Raw genomic sequence first — 25,580 nt, forward strand, 5'->3', positions numbered from 1 at the left:
CGTTGGGGCAGGAAATGACTCAAGGCCGAAAGAAAGATTTCTGTTGGTGCCTGGTCAAGGTGAGGGTCACTTCTGGCTGGTGGCTCTGTCTGTGATTGACAGGCTTGCTGACACAGGGATAGAGTGATAGCAGTGTTCCCAAGAGTTTTGACAGCAGCAAACACTGAAAAATGGTAACAATGAAACACGAAGTCAATACAATATCAGTAGAGGTCTCCCCCCAACTCTCCATCTCCCACCCCAGGTACCATCACCCACCCTCCCATCCAAAAGTAGAGTGTTCCTGAGATTTCATAAGCTGAAATGTCGTAAAGTGAAGAAGCAGTTGCCTTAGGATACATCTTGCTAACAGATGCACAAAGTACATCTGTTGACCTTTGGACAACACGGTGGTAGGTGAGCCTGACCCCTGCCCACCCCCATCAAAAATTCACGAAAATCTGCATACTGCTATCTCTGCCTCAAAAACAAAAGAATTGATAAATGACTCACCCAAGGGCAGGAAGCTGAAACGGGATAGAATCAGGACTCAGACCCTAGTTCTTTGGATTCCATGTAGTGTGATCTCTGGTTGAACACAAACTTTTCCCTACACTTAGTTAATTTAAAGATCTGTAAAGTAAAAATACAGGTACTATATTAATTGAAAAGAATCCACATGTAAGTGGATGTATGCAGTTCAGTTGTGCGTTGTTCAAGGGTCAACTGTAAATTGAGGTAAAGCACAGATGATCAGACCCAGTTCAAAGCTATGGCGTCTTGAGGCTGAGAGAATGAGTGTGGTTCCCGGGGAAGGAGGTGTGCGCTGCAAAACATACACTGATCTCAAATGACCCTTTTCGCCTTTTTCATAAAAATGGAAATCCTCTTTGGGCTTCCTTCGTTTAGCAAGAACAGGGCCTAATGCAGGTCTTTCGTAAACGTGAAGTGGTGTAAAGCGAACTTTTGAAAAGCGAGGGATACTTGTATTATAAAAGACAGCACATGCTACGATTTACAAAACTCTCTTCTCCAAGCATCTTACCGTGTCCCCTTTGACCAGGCAAATTCCTGACTGTCATGCTTCACTGTTATATAATTTACAATTCTGGACTGTTTTTTTTATAGTAGATCTCGTGATGTGGCAAAAACGGTATTTTTCTTCTCTGAATATGTGTTAGCACCCACTATTTGTATCACTCATTTGACATTTACAGTCTTTAGGAGGTTTATTAGCCACTTTATTTGTTGGATGGACCTCTGACTACTTTTTTAATTTTTTACTGAGACCTGCTGTGGGGGGGCCCAGGCGTTCCCTACCAAGATGCTGAGGAGGGTGGTCACAGTGTAGATGTCGCCCCCCCACCCCCACCCCATGCCTGCACTTCTCATTAGGAATTCAAACGCTGGATCCTCACTTTCCTTAAGCACCTTCTCCGTCTTGCTGCCCCTCGCTGACGTGGCTCTGTTAAAGGGAGCTTCAGTGGAAGAAGAGATGGGGCTAGAAAGAGATAATTTTTGTTTTTTAATCTTTTGTGGGATCTTAGTTCCCCAACCAGGGATCAAACCTGCGCCCCCTGCAGTGGAGGCATTCAGTCTCAACTGCTGGACCGCCAGGGAAGTCCCAAGATAATTTTTGAGGAGGGGATGTTTACCAGAATGAAGAGGCTGTGCCCCGGAAGTTAGTGATAAGGTGTAAGCACGAGAAAGTATTGGATACTTGGGAGGAACAAAGCTTCAGAAGCCACAAGAAGAATTTCATTTACTTGGAGGTTTTGTCCGGACTTGGGGAGGGGATGGCAGGCCTCTAAGTGTCTGACTTAAAATGTCTGGACCCTGTGTAAAAGCGTGACCGGTATGTAGGTTTGGGCCAAGGACGGCTCTTTCCTTATTTGTGTAAGTATTCATCACTTATTTTCAATTGCCACCTCAAATTCAGTGTGAAACGAGGCAGGATATAAACACGTTATATAATTTATTTTTCTGCAGTCTCTTCTCTACAAAACTCTCAGCTCTTTGAAGATGGAATAAGTAATCCAGTTGACCGAGGGGCTAGATTTAAATAGGGTGGTCAAGGAAGGAGCTGGAAAGGAGTATCGTAGGGGAGAGGCAGAGAGAACATCAGCTGCAAAGGTCCCAAGATGAGAATGAACTTGGTGAACTTTAGGAAGGTAGACAAGGCCCATATAAGATTATGGCTCAGTGACCGCTGGAGATCTGAGTGGGTCAAAGAGAATACACCAGAATACACCAGTCATGGTCCAGGTTTTATTTTAAGCATCGTTGGAAGCCATTGGAGCATTTAAATGAACTTATGTTTTTAAAAGACCACTGGCAGTGTTGTGGAAAACGGATCATAATGAGGTGGCAGTGGCTTGGACCGGGCTGTAGAGCTGGGGTTGGAGAGAAGTAGACAGATGTGGAATAGGTCTTAGAGGGAGAGCCTCTGAATTTGGGCTGGTTGTTAGGGGGACAGAGAACTGAGGATGACACTTAGGTGCTTTGTCTGATCATCTAAGGAGATTGTTTGGGGTTGTGAGGGTGGGGATGGGAAATCAAGACAAACCCAGTGCCATTAAACTGATTTACAGGGAGAGTGTAAAGCTAACCAGCAGACTGGACTACCATGACATGCTCTCTCCCGTGAGAAAGTCCACTTGGGAAATTTAATTAGGGCCAGAAGGGCACCCAGTTGGGCAGTCTGGATCATGTGCCCATGTCCTCTTGAGTAGACCAGAATCCTCACTTCCCCTAGAAGGCAGTGTGGCCTGTACCGCAGAGCAGAGGTGCTGGACTCAGCCATCACCGTGACAGTGATGCAGCCTTGATCCAGCAAGGGCTAGGGTGACAGGAAGGGAGCTAAGGTCGTGGAGGGAATGGATTTGAGAGGTGTGTTTGGGAGAAATGATGGGCCTTGGCTGCTGATCCTCGGCGGCAGGGGGCGGGGCGGATGAGAGAAGTGGGGAGGCTGGCATCATGCCTGAGGCTCCCAGGTGAAAGGGATGGGGGGTATGTGGTAGGGGAGCTAAAGAAGATGAGTGGCCTTCGTGCGGGTACACTCTTCAGCTAACTTTTATTTTTTATCATTGTGTTCTGAATTCACAGCATTTTAAAATTTATTTTTTAGTTTATTTATTTTTGGCTGCGTCGGGTCTTTGTTGCTGTGCGCACGCTTTCTCTAGTTATGGTGAGCAGGGGCTACTCTTCGTTGCGGTGCGCGGGCTTCTCATTGCGGTGGCTTCTCTTGTCGCGGAGCACGGGCTCTAGGCGCGCAGGCTTCAGTAGTTGTGGCTCACGGGCTCAGTAGTTGTAGCTCACGGGCTCTAGAGCACAGGCTCAGTAGTTGTGGCACGTGGGCTCAGTAGCTGTGGCTCGCGGGCTCTAGAGCGCAGGCTCGGTAGTTGTGGCGCACGGGCTTAGTCACTCCATGGCATGTGGGATCTTCCGGGACCAGGGCTTGAACCCGTGTCGCCTGCGTTGGCAGGTGGATTCTTAACCACTGCGCCACCACAGACATCCCCTCAGCTAACTTTTTAAACTTATGGCCCAAATCAGTCTGCTCAGTTTTCTTGAAATTTCCCAATTTCTAATTTTTAATTTGATCGATGAAGAAAAGACCTTCAGGGCCTCCCTGGTGGCGCAGTGGTTGAGAGTCCGCCTACCGATGCAGGGGACACGGGTTCGTGCCCCGGTCTGGGAAGATCCCACATGCCGCAGAGCGGCTGGGCCCGTGAGCCATGGCCACCGAGCCTGCGCGTCTGGAGCCTGTGCTCCGCAGCGGGAGAGGCCACAACAGAGAGAGGCCCGCGTACCGCAAAAAATAAATAAATAAATAAATAAATAAATAAAAGAAAAGACCTTCAGTGTTCCCTCTACCCCTTACCATGCCGACATATTTTCACGTTGACCTCACTGCTCCTCTCAGGAAGCACAGTGACGAAAAGCTGCACAGTCACTATTGTAGGATATCATACGGCTGGAGTTCCCAGTGCTCAGTGACCCACGTGAGCCCACAGGACTGTTCTCAGCTGCTTGAGAAAACCAGGCGCCCACGTCGGACCCTGTGGTGGTGGTAGAATCCACACATGGACGAGGCAGATCCCACTGTCCAAATGAGTGTTGATGACAAGGGGATGAGCTTTGTTCCTGGGCTGATATCTCTAGTTGGTATAAACTACAAAATCACACGTGCAGTCTCTGGTACTTAAAAACCGGATTCCAAATAATACTTACATGAAACTTTGTGTTCAAAAAGCTCAGTAGGGGAATAATTGCCAGACTTAAATGGCTCAAAAAAAAATCTCAAATACCTCTGTGTTACTGTTTCTAAAAATATAATATTTTACAGATAGGTGCACCCTAGGGCTTTGTTTAGACAATTAATTCTCGATTTTTAGTACTTGTAATACTAGCTAAGATTTATTGAGTGCTTATTACGTGACAGGCACTGTGCTAAATGCTGTTGGGGGGTTATTTCTTTTAAACTTTGCACAGTCCAGTGAGTTGAAATGAGATGTAGGTGCTCTCATTATCACCCCATTTTACAGATTGGGTTGAGCGAGGTTAAGTACTTGTCCAGGGTCACACAGAGCTGTGTAACTGTGTAGCTGTGTAACTTTATTGTGTAGCCCGAATAAACCCAAGAATTCTGGCTTCACAGCCCATATTGGTTTCCACTGCACTCTGGTGCATACATCAGTCTCTTTCCTAAAAGGAGTTATGAGCCACTGCTACACTGGAGATGTCTGTGATGGCCAGGTGCTGGCTTGCCATTCAGCCTGGCAGCATCAGGATCTGGCCGCACCTTTCTTTTTGCGTGTCTGTGCCTGGTCAGATGGGCAGACAGGAAAGATGGGCAGGGTGGAGAAAGGGAGACAGTTCTACACCGGAGTATAATGAACAAAAATTCCATAATTATTAAGACACCGTAGGAGAAAACGTATATCAGTCCTATGTTTAACATTTTGAGTTACCAGAAGCCAGGTACCGTTTCATCTTGAGAAGAGGTTGGGCCCCCACTGGCCACGAGACTCTCCTGTTCCCAAGGAGAATTCCTAAGGACGAGCACAAACACGAGATACGGTGGATGGGGCTGATGTGAGCCAAGGGGCTGAGTATGGGGTAGGACAGCATCCTTTCTACTCAGTTGTTTTATTTCCAATTTTTTTTTTTTTTTTTTTTTTTTTTTTTTTTTTTTTTTTGCTGTACGCGGGCCTCTCACTGCTGTGGCCTCTCCCGTTGCGGAGCACAGGCTCCGGAAACACAGGCTCCGCGGCCATGGCTCGCGGGCCCAGCCGCTCCGCGGCATGTGGGATCTTCCGGGATAGGGGCACGAACCCGCGTCCCCTGCATCGGCAGGCGGACACTCAACCACTGCGCCACCAGGGAAGCCCTCCAATTTTTAATGCAGTGCTCTTGGTGTGCATATATACTCTTATGCGCCAGTGTATAGCCAACTGGGAGGGATTTTCTCACGTCACAGAGAAAACTCTTCATTCAGTCAACTTTACTGAGTGTCTGCCACGTGCCAGGCACCTTGATAAGTTCAGGGGAGTTACCGGGAGCTTGGTCCTGACTATGGAATTTGATCTCTATCCAGGAGGGTATGAACCTGAGTAGACTAGTTCCAGGCTGGAAAGCATTTTGACCTTTGCTTAGGGAACATGCCTAAGACTGCACGTCTTTTTGTTATTTATTGTGATTATTCTTTCTTAAGCTAAAAGCTTAGGAGAGACCGCCTCCGTCTTAAGCAGTCCCCCGTTGAGTGAAGCCATGCACATTCTTGACTTGTATTAATAAATGCTAGTCATCCAAGCCATTGCTCAGCCCTGCTGCTGCCAAAGAAGCTGTGGAACCGGGACCTCATTTGGGTGTGCAGGGACAGAGAACAAAACATGCTGCTCCTGTGTACATACTTGGGCTGGGCCACCCATTTCTCTGTAGCCATCAGGATTTCCTCAGGAAGCTGTCCTGGTGGAGGGCAGGCCGGGGTGACCAGGATGTGATGACACACAGCCCCCTCTGCCCTCCGGGCACTGCGCTGAGGTCAAGCCTAGATCTGTATCTGGACCCACCCTTTCCAGCCTGTAAGTTTCAAGGCCAGTTCTCCTGCCCAGACTGGGGAGGGGGAAATCGGTGGGGAGACGCTGAGTTTCTGCCCCCTGGCACCCAGTGCCTGTTTGCCATGTCATGCTCCTGCCCGCAGTACTGGGGTAAAGAGCTCGGGAGGGGGCACCCCTCAGAGGCCTCCAGAGCAGCTGTGTCAGCATTTCCGAGCCTCAGCTTTTCCCACCGGGCCACGAGCTGGTCCCTCAAGGGCTGCTGGATGAGCTGTGATCCCGGCCTCAGGAAGAAACGATGGATTGGATGATGTGCCAATTTGTTTGGCCTGGCCAAGCACCCAGGCATATGTTTCCTCATTTGTGGCTGAATGAATGATTCAGCTGTACACTTGTGCATTAACTAACTCTCACTTTTATTTAAAAATATAATGGAGGTGTACCTTCTGTGGAAGGCCTTAATAGATGGCTTTATAATTTAAATAAGCAGTAAGGTTAGCTAAGGTTTGTTATATGCCCATCTGCTCTAAGTCCATACTACTGGGATGGTGAAGTCAGGTTTTGGGAGTAGACAGGGGTGGGTTTGAAGTCTGGGTCTGCTCTTCATGAGCTATGTGACAGTGGACACATTTGTTACCTCCCTGAGTATCTGTTCTCATTGTTATGGTACAGTTAGCGAAACCTATATTGTCTTGTATGTTTTAAGTTAAATAACTTGCAACAATACCTGAGATATAATATAGGTATATGTATCCTATCCATCTATCTATATATATAGGTATTTATACACTCAATAAACGTTAAACTGTCCCCTACCTCTCATCTTTCAACCTCCCCAACACACACACACACACACGCATGCACGTGCATGCACTCATACCCCGCCCCCATTCTATTACCAGTTCATTCTACAAACTTAATCAAATGGAACAAAAGCAAATCATTTTAAAGCCGTCCATATGATGATGTCTGAAGCTGTATGCTGTACCCTATTCCCCAGGATAAGGATTCATTCATTTGTTGCGCTTTTGTTAAACACCTACCTGTGCTACCTTGTGGCAGGCACTGCAAAGGTTTATAGATGCATTGCCTTGCAAGAAGACGCATGCATTGGCCCAGCAGAGCTAATATGTATTGGAGAGAGTACTTGAATGTGCAGATGTGAATGAACTAGGAATAACCCCATGCAAGGTAGAGTGACTGCATAAACGTTAAGGGAACACAGAGCATAGGAGGGACCTGCCTTTAGGTATATCCCCCTGCCATGGAAGAGGAATCGGCCATTTTGGAAGCTGGACTTTATCATGGGTCTCTTGGCTTTCTACACATTGCCTTTTGTTTATAGTTATACCTGCTTCACACACTGAAACTGTTTCTACCTGGACAAAGGCAATGTCTTTATGATGCAGTAAAAATTTTGAAGCTAGATAATCCAGAGTTGGTCATGATATCCTATAACATTGTGAGCACCAGTGTCTTTTTTTTTTTTTTTTTTTTTTGCGGTACGCAGGCCTCTCACTGCTGTGGCCTCTCCCGTTGCGGAGCACAGGCTCCGGATGCGCAGGCTCAGCGGCCATGGCTCACGGGCCCAGCTGCTCCGCGGCATGTGGGATCTTCCTGGACCGGGGCACGAACCCGTGTCCCCTGCATTGGCAGGCGGAATCTCAACCACTGTGCCACCAGGGAAGCCCACCAATGGCAATTTGAGAAGACCTACTTCCCCGACCACGGGTCGAACCCATGCCCCCAGCAGTGCAAGTGCCAAGTCCTAATCACTGGACCACCAGGGAATTCCCCGGACATCTTTTATTAAAAAACAAATTGTGGAATATGGATAAAATCCAGTGCAACTTTAAGAAACTGGTAGGTGATTAGCTATCATTGGCTATTGAAAGATAGTTGGCAAGATTTGGCCTCGGGAAAAAATTCACACAGAAGTAGTCTGTGGAAAGCTGTGTTTTGTTTTGTTTTTTCGCTGCGCCTCATGGCTTGCAGGAACCCGCGCACCCTGCAGTGGAAGCGTGGAGTCCTAACCACTGGACCACCAGGGAATTCCTGGAAAGTTTTGAAATACTAGTCCCAGCCACTAATCCTTGAGTTCTGCTATTTGAGTGTAGTGGGCTGAGATGTTTCCATCTCAGGCTTTTCCTTTCCTTGTCTTTGAACAGTGCCATCTTGATGTTCTCCTATTAAATTCTCTCTCTGGTTTGGTGTTATTTAGGGTCTCTTGCCTTTTCAAAAATGTGTTCCAACCTAATACGGTAGTCTCAAATGAGGACTGAAATATATTTGTGTAATAAATAAAATTTTATAATAAAAAAAAAAATGGTGAAGTATATTGCCAAGTGCCTCAAGCTGGGTATCTTTCCGTTGGCTATCTCTTTGAATGTTGCTGTCTGAGTACCAGCCTCATGGAACTATAGTTTTCGGGAATGGCTAATGTTCTTCCATGTTTTGTACCTTTTAGTGGTTTTGTTGCCACGGGAGGGGGGAATGGGAGAGAAGAGGCTAAAGTCACTGGGCTAATCTTTAGGAAAAAATGAAATGAGGTTGAAATTAATTGACTAATACCTTTTTAGATGTTTTCTGAATTATTTCTGTGGAAACTCAAATTGACTTTTCTGCGTTGTCACCTATGACTCATGACAAGCCTCTGTGGCCACACTTGTCTATAGGGAGGTGGGGACAACATCTGACCTCAGTCTGGGCATGGAGCCAGGAGGCCCTATGGGTTCACAGTGCTGGCAAAGTAAGGAAAGAGAGTAATAGGGGCGGGAAGCCTTTCACACACCGGGTTTGCAGGAGGGTGGTGAAGTAGCTGCAGTTGGGGAAGAGTTAATTTTAATGGCCTTTTGAGAATCTTTATTTCCTGCATTTATGGCCTAGTTCGCCCTTGCGGGTCAGAAGGTCTTGTTCTGGTATATTCATTAACAGAGCTGATTTTCCTCAGTAGCAGTTGTTCACAGAACTTTCTCTCTAAATCTAATATAAAAAATGATTTGGCATTATTAAGCTAGATCATTTATAATCTGGATATACAGAATGTCTTGAAACAGTCCTCACTCATTTTCACAGTATGGAATACTATGAATACTTCTCTTCTGATTATGTGAAATTGTTTAAATTGCATATTACATAAGGAAGCAGAACATCACCCTACCACGAATTCAGAAACACTGTCATGTAAAAACCTGCTTCCACTGCCATGTCCTTTAATCATTTTCAAATTTGCGCACTGGAGCCAGTTCTTTAAAAGACCTGTCTGTGTAAGTGAAAGAATTTTCCTTTGGTACTGGCTGTTTTGCAATCTTACGCTCCCTATGTTTGACTTTCTCACATTTATAAAACTAATAAACTACATAAACATAAAAGTGCGAAGTGTTAGAACTGACACGTCTTGGGAGTTTGTTTTTAATAAGCTCATGTAATTAACACCTTGGACTATATATTCCGTTTGTTTCTTTAGAAACCGTGCAAAAAGAACAGGATGATACACATACAAAAGGCACCAGCAGAGTTAATATTGGCCTTTTAAATTATGAGTAAGCCATGGGTGTTTAGAAGCTAAAACTTGCCAGTTACTTTAAGTCTGAAGACTGAGGAGTAGATCTGTTATTTAGAAAAAATAAATTAAAACGTAGAGCAGTATATGAATTGTTTATGTCCATCTTCCCCAGGACCTTCCCCAGGACACTATACCTGAGTATAGTGTCTGGCACAGTGCTTGTGGATTGAGCATTTCATTTCATTCATTCATTCAGCAAATTTATATCGAGAGTCTCCTAGGCACTGTCCTCAACACTGAACAGTGAACAAAACTTAGAGAAAAATCCCTGCCCTTATGGACCTTACACTTTAGTCGGGAGACAGAGACTGGAAAAGTTAGGAGTCATGCAAACTAGTTTAGATGCTGAAAAGTGGTAAAGAGAAAAGATAAGGCAGAGAATGGGGTTAGAGGTTGTGCGTACAGGAGAGGGAGGTTGCAGTGTTAGCTAGGACGACCCTTGAGAAGAGGGTATTGGAGTCACCTTTGCGGGGGGGGGTGGGGGGCAGGTAACTGTGGGAAGAGCACAGCAGGCCCCAGGGAGGAGGAGGTTCAAAGTCCTGGCTGGGGCTGGTGGGTTTGGGCTGTTGGAGAAGTAAAGAGGTGGCCCGTGTGTCCCTGGGGGCAGTGAGCCTGGGAGGGTCATAAGATGAGGCAGGAGACAGGTGCTGGTTGGAGGTGCAGATCGGGAGGGTCTTTCAGGTCATGGGGGGATGGAGGCCTTTACTCTGAGTAAGAGGGGAGCCTGAATAGGGCTTTTGAGCAGGGCGACAGGATCCGAATAGGTTCTAACAGAGTCTCTCCAACTGCTGTGTCTTGAGGGTTGCTGGGTTGAAAGGAGGCAGCCCAGTCTTTGATCTCCCAGAATAAAACAGCTGTTAAATTGCTGTGCTTTGTGAATGGAAAAGCACAGCCCATCCCGACAGAATCAGCATTTTAAAACTGGGCAACCCTTTAAGAGGCCTGATAGGGTTACCAACCAGAGTTCTTGGCATCTTTAATCGCTAGAAATTGATCAGAGGCCAGACAAGAAATTCACGCAAGGCTTTATTGGGGCCCCTTACTGAGAACAAGCAACAGGTCCCCTTGCCGGCTTGCTCTCCAAAGGGGGGCCTGATGAGCTCGTTCCTTCCATGGGGTGAGGGTAGGGGTGTGTCCAGGGGTCCAGCCGGAGGGGGGGCTTTGGTGGATTGCCCACCCCTTTGGTGGTGTTGTGTGCAGGGGGCATGCACAGTACTCTGCTTTTGCTCCCGACCCCCTGCCTTTGCTCCTGGCTCTTCAGAAGTGGCAGTTGGTCTTTTTGGTCTTTTTGTGTCTTTTTGTCCATAATTTGCCCCAACTGCACATGCATGCAGTTATTTTTAGTGCCTTATAGTTTATATTTGTATTTTGTTGCTGGAGGAGACGTTTGTCTAGCTGCAGGCACTGCAGCAAAGGGTCCCAGGTCCCCGGTCCCAGCCTGTCTGAGTGGTGCATATAATTTTCTTTGTAGGCTCCCCCACCACCACAATGTGGCAAACAATTAAAATAAAAATGTGTCCCATACACATCACAGAGAAGAAAGTGAAATTGCCCTTTTTAAATGCAGCAATTAAGAAGAATAAAAAGATTCGGGTAGGCAGGCGGTAGATGTGTTTTAACTTGTTCATTTCCTTTAGTGAGAGTGTTTCTTTGTGAATCCAAGATCATGGATAGGAAGGAGGGGCTATGTCAGAACAAACATTGACCTGTAAAGCTATTGGAAGAAACAAGATTTGGCTGACGAGTAGATAAAAATGTTAATTCTTTCTTTTAAATTGAAGTATAGTTGATGTACAATATTACGTAAGTTATAGGTATACAAATAGTGATTCACAGTTTTTAAAGGTTACACTCAATTTATAGTTGTTTTAAAATATTGGCTCTATTCCCCATATTGTACAATATAGCCTTGTAGCTTATTTTACACCTAATAGTTTGTACCTCCTAATCCCCTGCCCCTATATTGCCCCTCCTCCCTTCCCTCTCCCCACTGGTAACCACAAGTTTGTTCTCTATATCTGTGAGTCTGCTTCTTTTTTCTTATATTCACTAGTTTGTTTTATTTGTTTAGATTCCACATATCAGTGATATCATATGGTATTTGTCTTTCTGTTTCTGACTTCACTTAGTATGATAATCTCTTAATTCCATCCACGTAGCTGCAAATGGCATTATTCCACTCTTTTTTTTATAGCTGATTAGTATTCCATTGTGTATATATATATATATATATATATATATATATATATATATATATATACCACATCTTTTTTATCCATTCATCTGTTGATGGACACTTAGGTTGCTTCCATATCTTGGCAATTGTAAATAATGCTGCTATGAACATTGGGGTGCGTGTATCTTTTTGAATTTGTGTTTTCGTTTCTTTCGGATGTATACCCAGGAGTGGAATTGCTGGATCGTTGGGTAGTTCTACTTTTAATTTTTTAAGGAACCTCTGTACTGTTTTCCACAGTGGCTGCACCCGTTTACCTTCCCACCAAAAGTGTACGAGGGTTCCTTTTTCTCCACATCCTCACCAGCATTTGTTATTTGTGTTCTTTTTGATGATGGGCATTCTGACAGGTGTGAGGAAAAATGTTAATTCTTTGATGAAGGGAATTGCTCTTTCAAAAAAGTATACGTCAGGTCTTCCCTGGTGACGCAGGGGTTGAGAATCCACCTGCCAACGCAGGGGACACGGGTTCAAGCCCTGGCCCGGGAGGATCCCACATGCCGCGGAGCAACTAAGCCCGTGCGCCACAGCTACTGAGCCTGCGCTCTAGAGCCCACGCGCCACAACTACTGAAGCCCGCGCGCCTAGAGCCCGTGCTCCGCAACAAGAGAAGCCACCGCAATGAGAAGCCCGCGCACCGCAACGAAGAGGAGCACCCGCTCGCCGCAACTAGAGGTAGCCCGGGCGCAGCCACGAAGACCCAACGCAGCCAAAAAAAAGAAAACTATACGTTAGAAATTTAAACTGCGGGTGTCATGAAAAAGCCAGTGGCGATGTTAGTAACTTCTCAGCTTGTGAGCAAATTGAATATTTTCATTCTTGTGATAATTGGCTTAGTTAGAATGATATCAATTCGTCTTAGATTTTTGTTGTTGTTTCACTTAGTTCCTAAGAAGCCCGTCAAGTTTTCGTTGTAACCACGTATAGAATGCGGTAGAAAGCAAATCGTCTTCACTGTCAACTTTCAAGATGTTTTTAATCTAAGAGTAAGAACAGATCCATGTGCTTAAGATGCTTTTTCAGAGCATTTTCACATTATATTCTTGGCGAACATGAAAGTCTTTTATGATGGAAATTGAAATCATCTTGAGAGGAAATGATGTAGTTAAGAAAGAACTTGTCTTCCCCCAAAATTGAACTAAAAGTATGGCTGTCATGTCATGTAATATTTTATGTGGTTACATTCGTAGATGGACAGATACGTAGATACAGTGATACGCACGCATGTGCCTGCAACAAGGGCAGTAATTTTGTGGGGCTGACATTCTTTAAATCTGATTATTCCTATACGTGAAAGGTCAGAATGTGGTACAGAATGAAGCCAGATTTTCTGTGTTCACCCTCCATTCACATTCACAAGCAGGCCTATGTCAGAAGCTAAGTCAGGAAGTGAGCTGGGAGGGGGCTAGGTGTGTAGTGAAGAGTTGTTTGGGGATCACTGGGAGTTTTTCCAGGGCAGTGGGTGAACTGGTTTCTCCCTGACTTTGGAAAGAAACCACTCAGTTGGTGTCACATGAGCAAAGGACCCTAAAATCGTCTCCAGTAAATAGGAACAAACAGGTGTCTCTTCAGCTCACGGTAGCTCAGTCCCATAACGGGAATATGCAGGGCTTATTCTCTAGGCAACTAGAGTAAGCCTGTGCGCAGCAACGAAGACCCAGTGCAGCCAAGAATAAAAATAAAATAAATAAATTTATTTTTAAAAAAAGGGGAATATGCATGTTTCAGAGGCCACAGCGTTGCTCTGGTATTTGCTTTCTTACAGCACCCGAGCCAGTTGCATTCCAGGTGTGTTTTCCTACTAGTTTCCCTGAAGGGAGCTTAATGCAGAGGATTCAACCAGAAAAGTTCCGGGTGTGTTCAGTGCCTTTTTAAGGAAGGCACTCTCTTTGTTTCCAAACACCTCTTTTAAAAAAAAATTTATTGTTGTACCGTTGACTTACCATGTGTGTTAGTTTCAGGTGTACAGCAAAGTGAATCAGTTATACATATACATATATTCACTCTTTTTTTAGAGTCTTTTCCTGTATAGGTCATTACAGAGCATTGAGTAGAGTTCCCTATACTACACTAATTCCAAATACTTAATTGCTTTTTCTGTCAGGATAGAGAAGAATGTGAGGCTTTAATCTTTAACCTTTAGACCTTAAAGCCCATTGCACCAAGAAAGTTTGTCCTAAATCTTTTAGGGATAAAAAATTTCCATTGGATTCTTCCAAGATCTCTGACCCTTAACATGTTGAGAATTATCAGCATTAAGTGGAGATTATTAGGAATCATTAATTCCTATACATGAAGAATCCTCACATCTAGGTTCTCTTCTGTCTCTTGGCCCCTGTCCTGCCACACCTCTGCACTGACCTGTCAGCCAACCCCAGGAGCTTTTCCTCTGGGAACAGGTTAGGCCATCCCATGAGTCAGAGGAGTTACCTTTATTGTTCCCACACCCTCAGTTCATTTGTCATTGTTTCTAATGATATATTTCGTGTTTGAATGTTTTACCCATAAGAGCGAATTGCTGTTGTAAGGTTGGTGGGAACAGGGAGACTGAGCCTGTGAAAGCTCACCATTATATGTGACATGCTGGCTTAGTGGATAGAACGTCATCGCATAGTTACAGAATGAACGTTATCATTATCCGGCACCCTCAGGAAGGGGAGAGATCATTCTACTAACTTTTGTTTATTCCTTCCTTTCCTCTTTCATTCATTCACATATTCGATAGATATTTCTCAAGTAATTGCCAAGTGTCAGGTGTTGTCATGGTGTTAGGGACTGAGGTTGCAAAACTAAGACCCAGATTCAACGTTCAAGGACTTTAAAGTGTGCTGGGGACAACCACCATGTAAATAAGCGAGAGTCACTTTTTTAAAATGTCTTAAAATGAAAAAGTTCAACTACATAGCAAAGTAGAGAGGATATTTTAAAGAACACCCATATGCCAGCACTACAGTTATCAGTCATGGCAAATCTTGTTTCATCTATACTCCTCTCCCCTCCCCCCATGACTCTGAAGCAAATCGCAGACCTCATGGGGAATGTATGATTTATGCTTATGCAGTGGGAAGGTCAGGTGCAGTTGCGAAGGATGGGCTGCTCTCTGCAGGGTCAGTGGCATGAAAGAAGGGTGTTCCAGGCAGAAGAAATAGTATGGGTGGGGGGAGCGGGGATGATGTAGTGCTGCTTGTAGTTTGATCTGGCCAAAACTGGTACATGGATGGGGGAGGTGGAGCCACAGGTGGGGGTCTAGAAAGGCAGGCAGAGTACAAATGAAAAGGCTTTTGTATTGTCAGCAGCAGACTGACTTTGTCACGTCTTCACTAGGAGATGTTTATAGTTTTCAAGATTTATATTTTGAAAGTTACAGTGGGCATGGGGTATAGAGTGGGTCGTAAATGAGATGGGATTGGAGAGGGGGTGAATAGCTGGGAACCTTGGTTGATGTCTTGAAACACTGCTAGGATTAGGATGGAGAAATATTTTGAGACATTTGAGATATTGAGAGATATTGGAGAAGAAATATTATATTAGCACTTATTTATGACCCATTATAAGACCTAGTGACCTCTTAACTTCGGGGATAAGTGAATGACCCTGAGAATGTTGGCACGGATCAAATGGGTTGATGCTAATCTCTGGACTACTGGAATCCAGAATGAAAGTTTGCTGGGGATGGAGAGTTTGGACTGAATATGTAGGAAGAATAGGCATAGGCATTTGTCTACAGCTAAGGAGGTGAAGAAAGAGTTTTAAGAGTTATCAAAATATAAATTAAGGGCTACAAAGTTTTTCGGTAATGGGCCACGTGTTCAGTATCCTCAGGTTTGTAAGTCATGTGAATTTTTATTGATAACACTCTTTAGGTATTACCCGCCGTTCTTCTTTTTCTTTTATTTTTTTAATATTTATTTATTTAGGCCGCTCCAGGTCTTAGTTGTGGCACATGGGATCTTTAGTTGCAGCATGTGGGCTTCTTAGTTGCAGCTCACATGTGGGATCTAGTTCCCCGACCAGGGATCGAACCCGGGCTGCCTTCATTGGGAGCACGGAGTCTTACCCATTGGACCACCAAGGACGTCCCTACCTGCCAGTTCTTAAAAATGTGGAATTTTGGCAGCATCACCAAGAAAGAATTTAATCAACACTAGCACTATAACACTGAATGGTGGGTGATAAGCATGATGCCTTCAGTTTGATCAGGTCACCAGGACATCCAAATATCACTTAACAGTCTCACTGGGCTTCCCTGGTGGCGCAGTGGTTGAGAGTCCGCCTGCCAGTGCAGGGGACATGGGTTCGAGCCCTGGTCTGGGAAGATCCCACATGCTGTGGAGCAACTAAGCCCGTGCGCCACAACTACTGAACCTGTGCTCTAGAGCCCGCAAGCCACAGCTACTGAGCCCGCGAGCCACAACTACTGAAGCCCACACACCTAGAGCCCTTGCTCTGCAACAAGAGAAGCCACCGCAATGAGAAGCCCGCGCACCGCAACGAAGAGTAGCCCCCGCTCGCCGCAACTGGAGAAAGCCCACATGCAGCAATGAAGACCCAATGCAACCAAAAATTTAAAAATTAAAACAAAAACAAAAACAAAAACAACACAGTCGCACTGCCCTCAGGAGCAGTCCTCGGAAATGAACTGGATTCAAGTGCACGTCTGACTCCATGTACACCACACCTCCTGACTCTCTGCTAAAGCCAGGGTAGAATATAATTTTCATAAAACGTAGCAGGGGCATCCCTGGTGGTGCAGTGGTTGAGAGTCCACCTGTCGATGCAGGGGACACGGGTTTGTGCCCCGGTCCGGGAAGATCCCACATGCCGCGGAGCGGCTGGGCCCATGAGCCATGGCCGCTGAGCCTGCGCGTCCGGAGCCTGTGCTCCGCAACGGGAGAGGCCACAGCAGTGAGAGGCCCGCGTACCGCAAACAAAACAAAACAAAGCAAAACAAAAAACGTAGCAAACTCAAATGGTACGTAAAATTTAATTAACATCATAACCAGAAATTTCAGGATTGTTCTAAGATCAATATATTCTTTTCCAGGTTTCTAAGAATATCATAGATCACATTTTCCCCCCAGTCAGATTTTTATTGGATCAGTGCCTGCGAATGCCCATATCCTCATGAGTATGGGCCAGAGGCAGCCAGAGAAAGCGCAAACTGTGATTCATACTCATCAAAATCTGTGAATCTGGTCTGAAATTCCGACTTCATTCCCACCCAAGTAGCTCACTCTGCTGTTCTTTCCAAATCTGTGATTCGATTAAGCTCAGGCAGTTTGGAAAGGAGAAATGAGTTGAGTCTAAAATTGTCATCTGCTAAATCCTCATGTCCATTTTAAGTGTGAATCTGCACTTGAAGTTTTTAGAACCAACTGTCAACATTCTAGTCTTTTCCCTGCGTTTTTCAAGTTCTGAAGGTTCCTGTGAAATGTTCTGTTTAAGCCACCGATAGCCTAGCAAATGGGATCTTTCAAAGCCTTTAATTCCACAAAGACCTTATACTAGCACAAAGTTTAGTAAATCCCTTCAACAAATTTCCATGACTTAATTATATGACTGCATTAAAATACAGCCATACTTGGCTTTTCTGTCCAGTAATAATAAGCATTCATGTTTCTTGATTTTATGTTGTATACTTAGCACCCAGCACAGCACCTGGAATGCCATAGGTGTTCAGTAAGTATTATTTGAATTAATGAAGTATCCCATTAGGTGTTGATGATTGAAGAACATAATTCTATAGCTCTGATCACTTTCTTCATCACACCTGACAATCATCGTGATGTGAAAGATGCCAGCACACACTCTCCCCATGAGGAGGCCTTTTCATCCCATTTTGTTGTAGCTACTCCTCTCCATGGCCTGTAAACTGAGTTTGTTCATATTTAAACCAAGCTGTTCAAATCCCTTCCCAGCACATACCCAGCAGATAATTAGGGATAACTAGTTCATGCATAAGGTTTTGGTAATAACATTTTTGCTAAAGAACTCAAGCTTTTCTTATCCCGGGATCAAGCAGGCTGTCCTGAGCCTGAGGGTGGAAGAGGAGAAGGAAAAAAATGCTTCTGTTGTGGCTTTAAATCAGCTCAACCACAGATGAGATTTCCCCCAGGAGAGCAGGGACCACAGGAAGAGAAGAACACAGGGAGAGCCTTTGGGGAGCATCTGCATTTAGGGGTAAGATGAGGAGGAGAGAGAGAGTCCCGAGGAGACCCATGTGCACTGAGCTCTAGAATGGACTCGAAAGTGGGAGGACCCCTAGGATGCAGCCTGAGAGACAGACTCCACCAATGGCTTTCAAACTTTTGGCCACAGATTCACTGGAAGATGTATTTTACATTGTGATCAGGTACAGTTATACACACACATAACTGAAAAAAATGTTGCAGGAAACAGTCCTGTTTCTTCATGGGCTGTATGCCAACATTTTCTATTCTGTTCTGTGCTATGCAATGTTGTTTAAACAAATGCTGGTCTCAAATGTCACAGAATATCTTAGGACTGTGTGGTGACTTAGGACTGTGTCAACCCAGAAGTCAGAAGTGAATCAGCAGTAGCCATACTTTTCAGACTCTGAAGGTTAGTGGAGGGCAGTGGGCACTGTGGTGGCTCCCTTGTGGTGTCACTGATCTACCTTGCTAGCGTGAAGTGGTGCCCGGACCCCCAGCAAGTCCAGGTCCTGCCAGGTCTCCGTCATCTTCTGGGGGTCCTGAGCCATCTGAAGAACTCCAGCTTCTCTTGTAGGTCACCGATGGCATCAAGGTTGGAGTGGATGAGAAGCAGATGTGGATTTGCGTGGGCTCTGTAATTTGCGGCAAGCGGGCTCTCTCATTGAGGTGCGTGAGTTCAATAGTTGTGGCGCGTGGGCTTAGTTGCCCCGTGGCATGTGGGAAGGGATCCCAGTTACCTGATCAGGAATTGAACCCACGTCCCCTGCATTGGAAGGTGGATTCTTTACCACTGGACCACCAGGGAAGTCCCGCCTTCATTATTTTTTTAATTTTTAATTTTATTTATTTATTTTTTGACCACACCTTGCAGCATGTGGAACTTCACCAACCAGGGATGGAACCTTCGCCCCTGCAGTGCAAGTGCGGAGTCTTAACCACTGGACTGCCGGGGAAGTCCCTGCAGACCACTGCCTTTGGAAGCAGCTGCTGAGAGAGTGCTGGGAAGGAGGGGGTCGCCAATACTGGCAGCTTGTCAGGCTGTTCTTCATGCTTCAGGAAGGGATTTATGTTAACTGGAGACCACTGATGCATGATAGTGGGGGCCATGAGCACCAAGATCATATTTGCCAAAGCAAGAGTTAGACATGGGCTCCGGCAGGTTCTGGGTGTTTTGGAGGGAGGAGAGTGGAAGATGTGAAATCAGCCCTCCTCCAGCTGCCTGCCATGTGGGTGTGCCCCCAGAGCCCTCTCTCACCACCAGTATGACTTAATTTGTCCCTCTGGTGTATGTTTTTGGTTGTTATGCGTAAAAAACTTGCCTGAGACAAACTGTATTTCAGCTCAAACCATCTGTAGAAATGCTGAGAGAGATACCTCAGAGAAATATATTTGAGATCCGTTATTACATATTCAATGGATTTCTCCAGAATGATGTGGCAGGACGGGGTGACAGGGTCGGTGCAAACATTGACATCTCACGGATTCGGTGAGGCTGAACGAGGAAACCAGAATTAAAGTCTTGTTTACGGTAGTAGCAACTTCACCTGAAAGGTTGCCGGAAGTGTTTATCACCTCAAAATCTTTACACAAGCTAATTAAGAGTGAGAACGCATTGTGAAGTCATTCAAGGAATCAGTTAGGATTTATTGTATTGTAGTGATTTCTTTTAGTGGATTTATCTGGTAGGGGACTGATGTAAATCTTTATATATATGAATATATCTTCATCCCTCTCCCAAACAATAGTGAGCAGTGGAAATAAAACATATAATTTATATTTCATAAGATATATCATGTACGTACTTACTATTATAGACAGAAAAGGTAGAGATGTGTGAAATAAATGAGCCAGGAGTCTTGTTCCCTTTCTTCCCCTCAACTTTGGGGATTCAGAGCAACGCATTGAGTTTTCCCTTAGGGCTCTGTCTTTATAGATGGATAAAATAGCAGGACCAAGATTTCATTTCCATTCATTTGCGTGTAATCTGCATACAGCGGTACAGATTACATTGTGTCTCCTGGTGTTTTCAGAGAATTTTTTTCTTTTTCTTTTTTACCCCTTAAACTTTGTCAAGATATTCTAAAGCATAAATGACATCTGGGGAAAGAAGAGAGCAAAACCAAAAAAAGTCATGATACAAATGCCTCTGTTTTCATAGTGCTTTTAGTTTTCACATTTTCCAGAGACAGAAGTACATTGGGATAAAAATTCAGAAATGCTATTGTTGAGAGAACAATGCTCTGTTTCTTTTCTCCTTAATTGTAACAGCAGTTCACCCGATCTGAATTGTTTGGTACAATGCCCCTTACCTCTATATTTTTATGTTGGTTGTATAAAAAAAGATGGGTGTTTGGTATAAATGTGTGCTGTGGCTTCATAGGAAAATTATACAAGTTAATCTTCCATTGAGCTGACACTGGTAGTGGGACCCAGGTTTAAATTAAGTTCATATTAGGTGAAATGGATGGTTATATGGAAAAATTGCTGTGACCTGGTTTTGTAATAAGAAATGGGAAGAGAGCCTGAATTTGCATGTATCTTTTTTTTTGGTAGACAGTGATGGGAAAATTCTTGTAAAAAAGTTTATGCGTCACAAAATTTCACAATTTACTTTAAAAAGGCTATTTTGAGGAAATAAGATTTTTCTGAGTTCCTAAACACAGAACTAATAATGCTTCAGCCTAATGCATGCGAACCAAAGGGGGAAAATAAGAAACGAAACAGATTAGACAAGTAATACACTCTACAGCAGAAACTTTTAACACCTTAAAAGAAAAAAAAGTTTAAAAAGGAACCTATTTCAGTATTTTAATGTATTTATTATAATAAATATCGAAATTTATAAAGTCATACTACATATTTAGAAGTTGATTTTGTAACATCAATGCCTCTTGGCATTAGCACTGTGGGGTGTTCAGTCAGACATGAACTTCACATCCCCAAAAAAAGATGTACGAGGTGTGGTGCTATTGAAACATCAACTGCATTATTTAAATTCTCTAGAGACTAATGTTGCAAATATTTTAATAGAAGTAAATATTTTTACTGAATAGGTTTGTACTATATCAAGTAAGAACAAGTTGGACAGAAAGGATGCAGGGGTCTCCAGGCAGTCCTGAAAAAGCATGGATTTGGAGTGGGTGAAGAGAAAATCATCATGTGGCTCCTTGGTTCCATGTGATTGGGATGGAAAAAAGTTCCTTTCTGTGCATAGCAGAGAAGACCTACTTAAAAAACACACACACACACGCTTTAAAAAATTATTTTGTCTTTCTTGGCATTTAAATGATCAAGACTGATGCAAGTGGTAATTATGGGGACTCACTGAACATCTGGAAAGCGATTTGAAAAAACATCGAGGCAGCTGTGCCACCCTGTTCTAAATTATTATTTGCTGAGCATCAAGTGAGGAGTGGTTATTGCAGGGTGTGAAATGTTTGCTGTCTTTGGCCTGAGTTGAGTTGAACAGCTGCTTTCTTCCTCGTGAGCAACAGATATTTCCCAGGCCCTCAAATATTTGGGGAGTTCCGAGTGATTGGGAGTGAGGGATAGGGAATGAAACTGTTCCACTATTAGGAAAAAAAGTTTGACCAGAAGCCTAGAAACTCTAGAAGTGAAGTGAACAGTTGGCTTTGAAGGTGTCCCAGGATATGTGAGAGAGGAGAGAGAAAGGAAAGAAAGCAATTTGAACAAAGCTATATAAGTTATCATTTTTATAATTTTTTCAGGTGGCCTTGATTCGTCCAAGAAAGTAGTAGTTGGTTGTGATAAGTCATACAGTTCATAAACTTGAAAGCTGATTATTTTGGAGAAGCCAGCCATCAAGACTGGAGTGTCTTGGCTTGGTCAGTATAACTCTTAGTGCCTCTGTGAATAAGAGACAGTGGGAGAGGGAGAGAGGGAGAGAGGTTAATTTCCATTAAGAACAGCAAGCCATAGGGAAATGTGTGGATATAGCCCCTCTCACCAGTTCACTCAGGTATTAGAAGGTATGGATTTTGTATTTGGTCAAAGGTGGCAGGTATGTTTCATTTCCTGGAGGGATGAAGGCAAAAGTTTCCTGATGAGGATGGCATCATACTCTCGAGAGACTAAGGCAGTTCTAAAGAGCCCAAGATCTTCCAGGAGCCCCAGTTGCTGTGGGGAGTCGCAGCATCAGGGCAATAACTCATGAAGATGGGTTCTCAGGGGACACTGTTGCAAGTCCTGTCCTTTTTACCTTCCAGCACACACTCATCTTTCCCAGTATATACTGGGCGAGGGAGCTAAGAAAACTTCATGCTCTTGAAGAGAAGTGGGACGGTGAGGGCGTTGTGTCTTGGACGTGTAAGCAAACATCCCAGGTCAATAGAAGGCAGATACCCTGATGTTAAAGGTAGCCCAGTTCCCTTTGTCCTAGGAACTGTCCAGATGCCTCTCTCTGGCCGAGGCAGCGGTGGTCTGGAGCCCTCGCCTCGCTGGGCACTTTGCTGTCATGGTCCTGGTCGTTGGCTGGAGCAGATGCTCCCCTGGGAGCAGCCCTTCTGCCTTAGCTCTTTCCTAAAGTTTCCTCCAGTACTTTCTCTTGGTGTTGGGGGTGGCGTGGGGGCTGGGGGAGTGGCCACTGTAGGGGCTGCCTGTCCTCTCTCGCTCCTCTGGTCCTCCCCGTCGGCAGGCCTCAGACCCTTTCTCCACCGGGCTGGTAAGTTTGGGGTTTATTTGTAGAATGGGTGACGTGTGTGGCACGGATCATTCTTAGGGGAGAGAGACCCGGTCTGACCTCTGTTTTGCAAGGTCACTTTGGTGACTGGATCCAAGGCAGATGAGGCCAAATGGGGAAGGAGACAAGGAGACAAGTCAGGAGGTTGTAGATTTTCACGTTGTGGCCCGTGCGGCATGTGCTGTTGAGTTGAGACGAGTCAGGGCAGACCTCAGGATCGTAATCCGATTTACGATGCAATTTGTCAGGAGCCTCACCTCTACTAAAGGCAGTAAAGCAAAAACTGGTAGGCTGATCCCCTCTGTGCGTGTCCTCGGAGGCTAGCAGCAGACTTCCATTTTACTCCTTCTTATTTTCCCTACCGGAAACGTGACAGACCTTTTTTTTGGGGGGGTTGGTAAGCTCCTGCCACCTCTACTGTGGCCATCCAGCCTGTTGTCTCAGAGGGGAGGGACTGACTTTTGCCCAGACACGTTCAAACATCTTACTGTTCTTGTAAAGAGCTTCCCATCCCTAGCTCTGTACTGGGGACTTTGAGACAATGACCTCAAGCATAGAACATTTTATTGGTAACAAAGGAAGAATCTTTTCTAAAAAAAATCATTTCCTTCAATTCTGTTTCCCCACTCGGTCAGTTTTGTGAAATTGGTGAATGCAGAAGTGGGATAGAGATGGTCACTTGCTCTGACCCACGCATCCTCACCAGGGCCTTGAGGTCTTTAGCAGAAAGCCTTTTTTTTAATTAATTAATTAATTAATTAATTAATTAATTAATTAATTAGACTGCATTGGGTCTTCACTGCTGCATGCAGGCTTTCTCTACTTGTGGTGAGCGGGGGCTACTCTTCATTGTGGTGCAGGGGCTTCTCATTGTGGTGGCTTCTCTTATTGCGGAGCACGGGCTCTAGGCGTGCGGGCTTCAGTAGTTGCGGTGCGTGGGCTTAGTTGCTCTGCGGCAGGTGGGATCTTCCTGGATCAGGGCTCGAAACCATGTCCCCTGCATTGGCAGGCAGATTCTTAACCACTGTGCCACCAAGGAGTCCCAGCAGAAAGGCTTTTGAAGAACTCTCTTTTTGTTGTTGTATATACTGTAATTTTATTTCAATAGCACAAACGAAGTTAGCATGAAGGAAACTTAAATGAAACAGTACGGTATAAATAGCAGAGAACCAAAAATTCTAAAAAGGAAGTACATCTAAAGCATGAGAATTCAACATTCATTGGTGTTTCATCTTCAGTTTTGATTGACACTTGATGTTTGCAAACTTTGAACCAAACTTTGAGATCATGATGACTATTCTGAAGAGATTTCAGCACCAGCGCTGAAGAACTCTTAATTCCCAAAGCCTATCTGCATCTAAGTGTGCTTTGCAGTCTTAGACACGTGCGCTAAGGGTGGTGTGCTGGCATTAACTATGACACAGGGCTGGCCGGTGGTCTGTCACAGGGAAAATGTGTGTGCACTTTTTCCGTTGTCTAAGAGTTGTGTTTTCCTTGGTTATCTTGGTAAAATCATTTTCCTTGGTTGTCTTGATAGGGTCTTTTATTCATACCAAAGAAAGACCTTGTTGGGAGGTGAAAAGGGGCAGGGGAGATGCTTCTCTGAAGGAATGAATGAATGAATGAATGAGTAGACAAAATGGCATAACCTACAAATGTATACAGCATTGCTGTCATCCTCTGTGTATATGTTCAAACATGTATTTAGGAATCAGTTCCCCTAAAGGAAGACTACAATCTGAAACATTATTTGTAGTGAATATTATTAGCTAAGTAAATTGAGCACTTACTATGTGCCAGGAGGACTGTGAAGGACCAAGCTCTGAGTGAGTCACGTTACTTCATCACTTCTCACGGGGAGGTATCCCAGCGTTGCCAGAGATTAGGAAACATGCTTAAAGCTGCCGAACCAGAAGTGGCTGCAGAGCTGGATGTGAACTTGGGGGTGTGGGCTCCAGAGCAGCTTCCGGGCCCATCCCTCAGTGGAGAGACGGATATGTTTTCTTATTTATTTAGCTGAATTTGTTCTCTTGCATCTGTACTTGAATGATGTAGGGAATAAGAGTTCCCACTTTTCTGAGGGTCTCATGGAAGGCATGGTTCAGGTGTGTCCCAGATGCAGCATTCCCTGTTGGCTTCTGAATTCTCAGCTTCCCATCAGAATTCCCAGGAGTGGTGTCCTGGCATCTGGGTTTCTCAAACACTTCTCCAGAGGTTCTGATGCAGCCACTGACTGGGCTTTAGGGTGCCTCGCACTGACACAGTGGTTTTCCCAGGGGTTTCTTGGCCCTGCAAGGCAGGCAACGATGTGGGTTAAAACCGTGGCTTTGGTATCAGACAGTCCTGATTTGGAGGCCTGGCTTCTTTGCTTGGTAGCCGTGCAATCCTTGGGCTGTCACTCAGCTTTTTTGAGCTGCTGTTTGTCCATCTATACATAGTGAGGAAAATAGGTCCTGTGTCCCAGGGCTGTCCTCAGCATTAGGAGATGTCGCGTGTAAAATTTAGCCTGGCACACGTCCACCACTGAAAAAATGCCAGCTGTTATTAGTATAAGTGCTGCATAGAGGAAGACTAGATGATGTGGGGCGTTTGCCAGTGGACTGATCGCCTTTGTTCTCTTCCTGTTTCGTCCCCCTGCCCTCCTCACCCTCAGGACGGCTCCCTGGGAAACATCGATGACCTGGCACAACAGTATGCAGATTATTACAATACATGTTTCTCCGACGTGTGCGAGAGGATGGAGGAGCTGCGGAAACGGCGGGTTTCCCAGGACCTGGATGTGGTGAGTGGGGCACTGGGAATGTGTTCCTGCCCAGCCAGGCTGCTCCTGGTCCAGCATCCCTTCCTTCAGCCCTCTCACGGTTGTGCG

General features: G+C 44.9%; 1 protein-coding gene across 2 annotated transcripts in view; it reads left to right on the forward strand.

Moving 5' to 3' along the window:
• Positions 1 to 25,580, forward strand: part of SASH1 (SAM and SH3 domain containing 1) — a 264,505-nt gene that overhangs the window by 82,834 nt on the left and 156,091 nt on the right. For both annotated transcript variants that reach the window (XM_081251035.1, XM_081251034.1), the window contains exon 2: positions 25,365 to 25,493. In XM_081251035.1, the coding sequence (XP_081107161.1) occupies positions 25,365 to 25,493 (129 nt within the window). The remainder of the gene's footprint in view (positions 1 to 25,364; positions 25,494 to 25,580) is intronic.

The sequence above is a fragment of the Mesoplodon bidens genome, assembly GCF_964165515.1.
Source record: "Mesoplodon bidens genome assembly, chromosome: 12".
Classification (NCBI taxonomy): Eukaryota; Metazoa; Chordata; class Mammalia; order Artiodactyla; family Ziphiidae; genus Mesoplodon; species Mesoplodon bidens.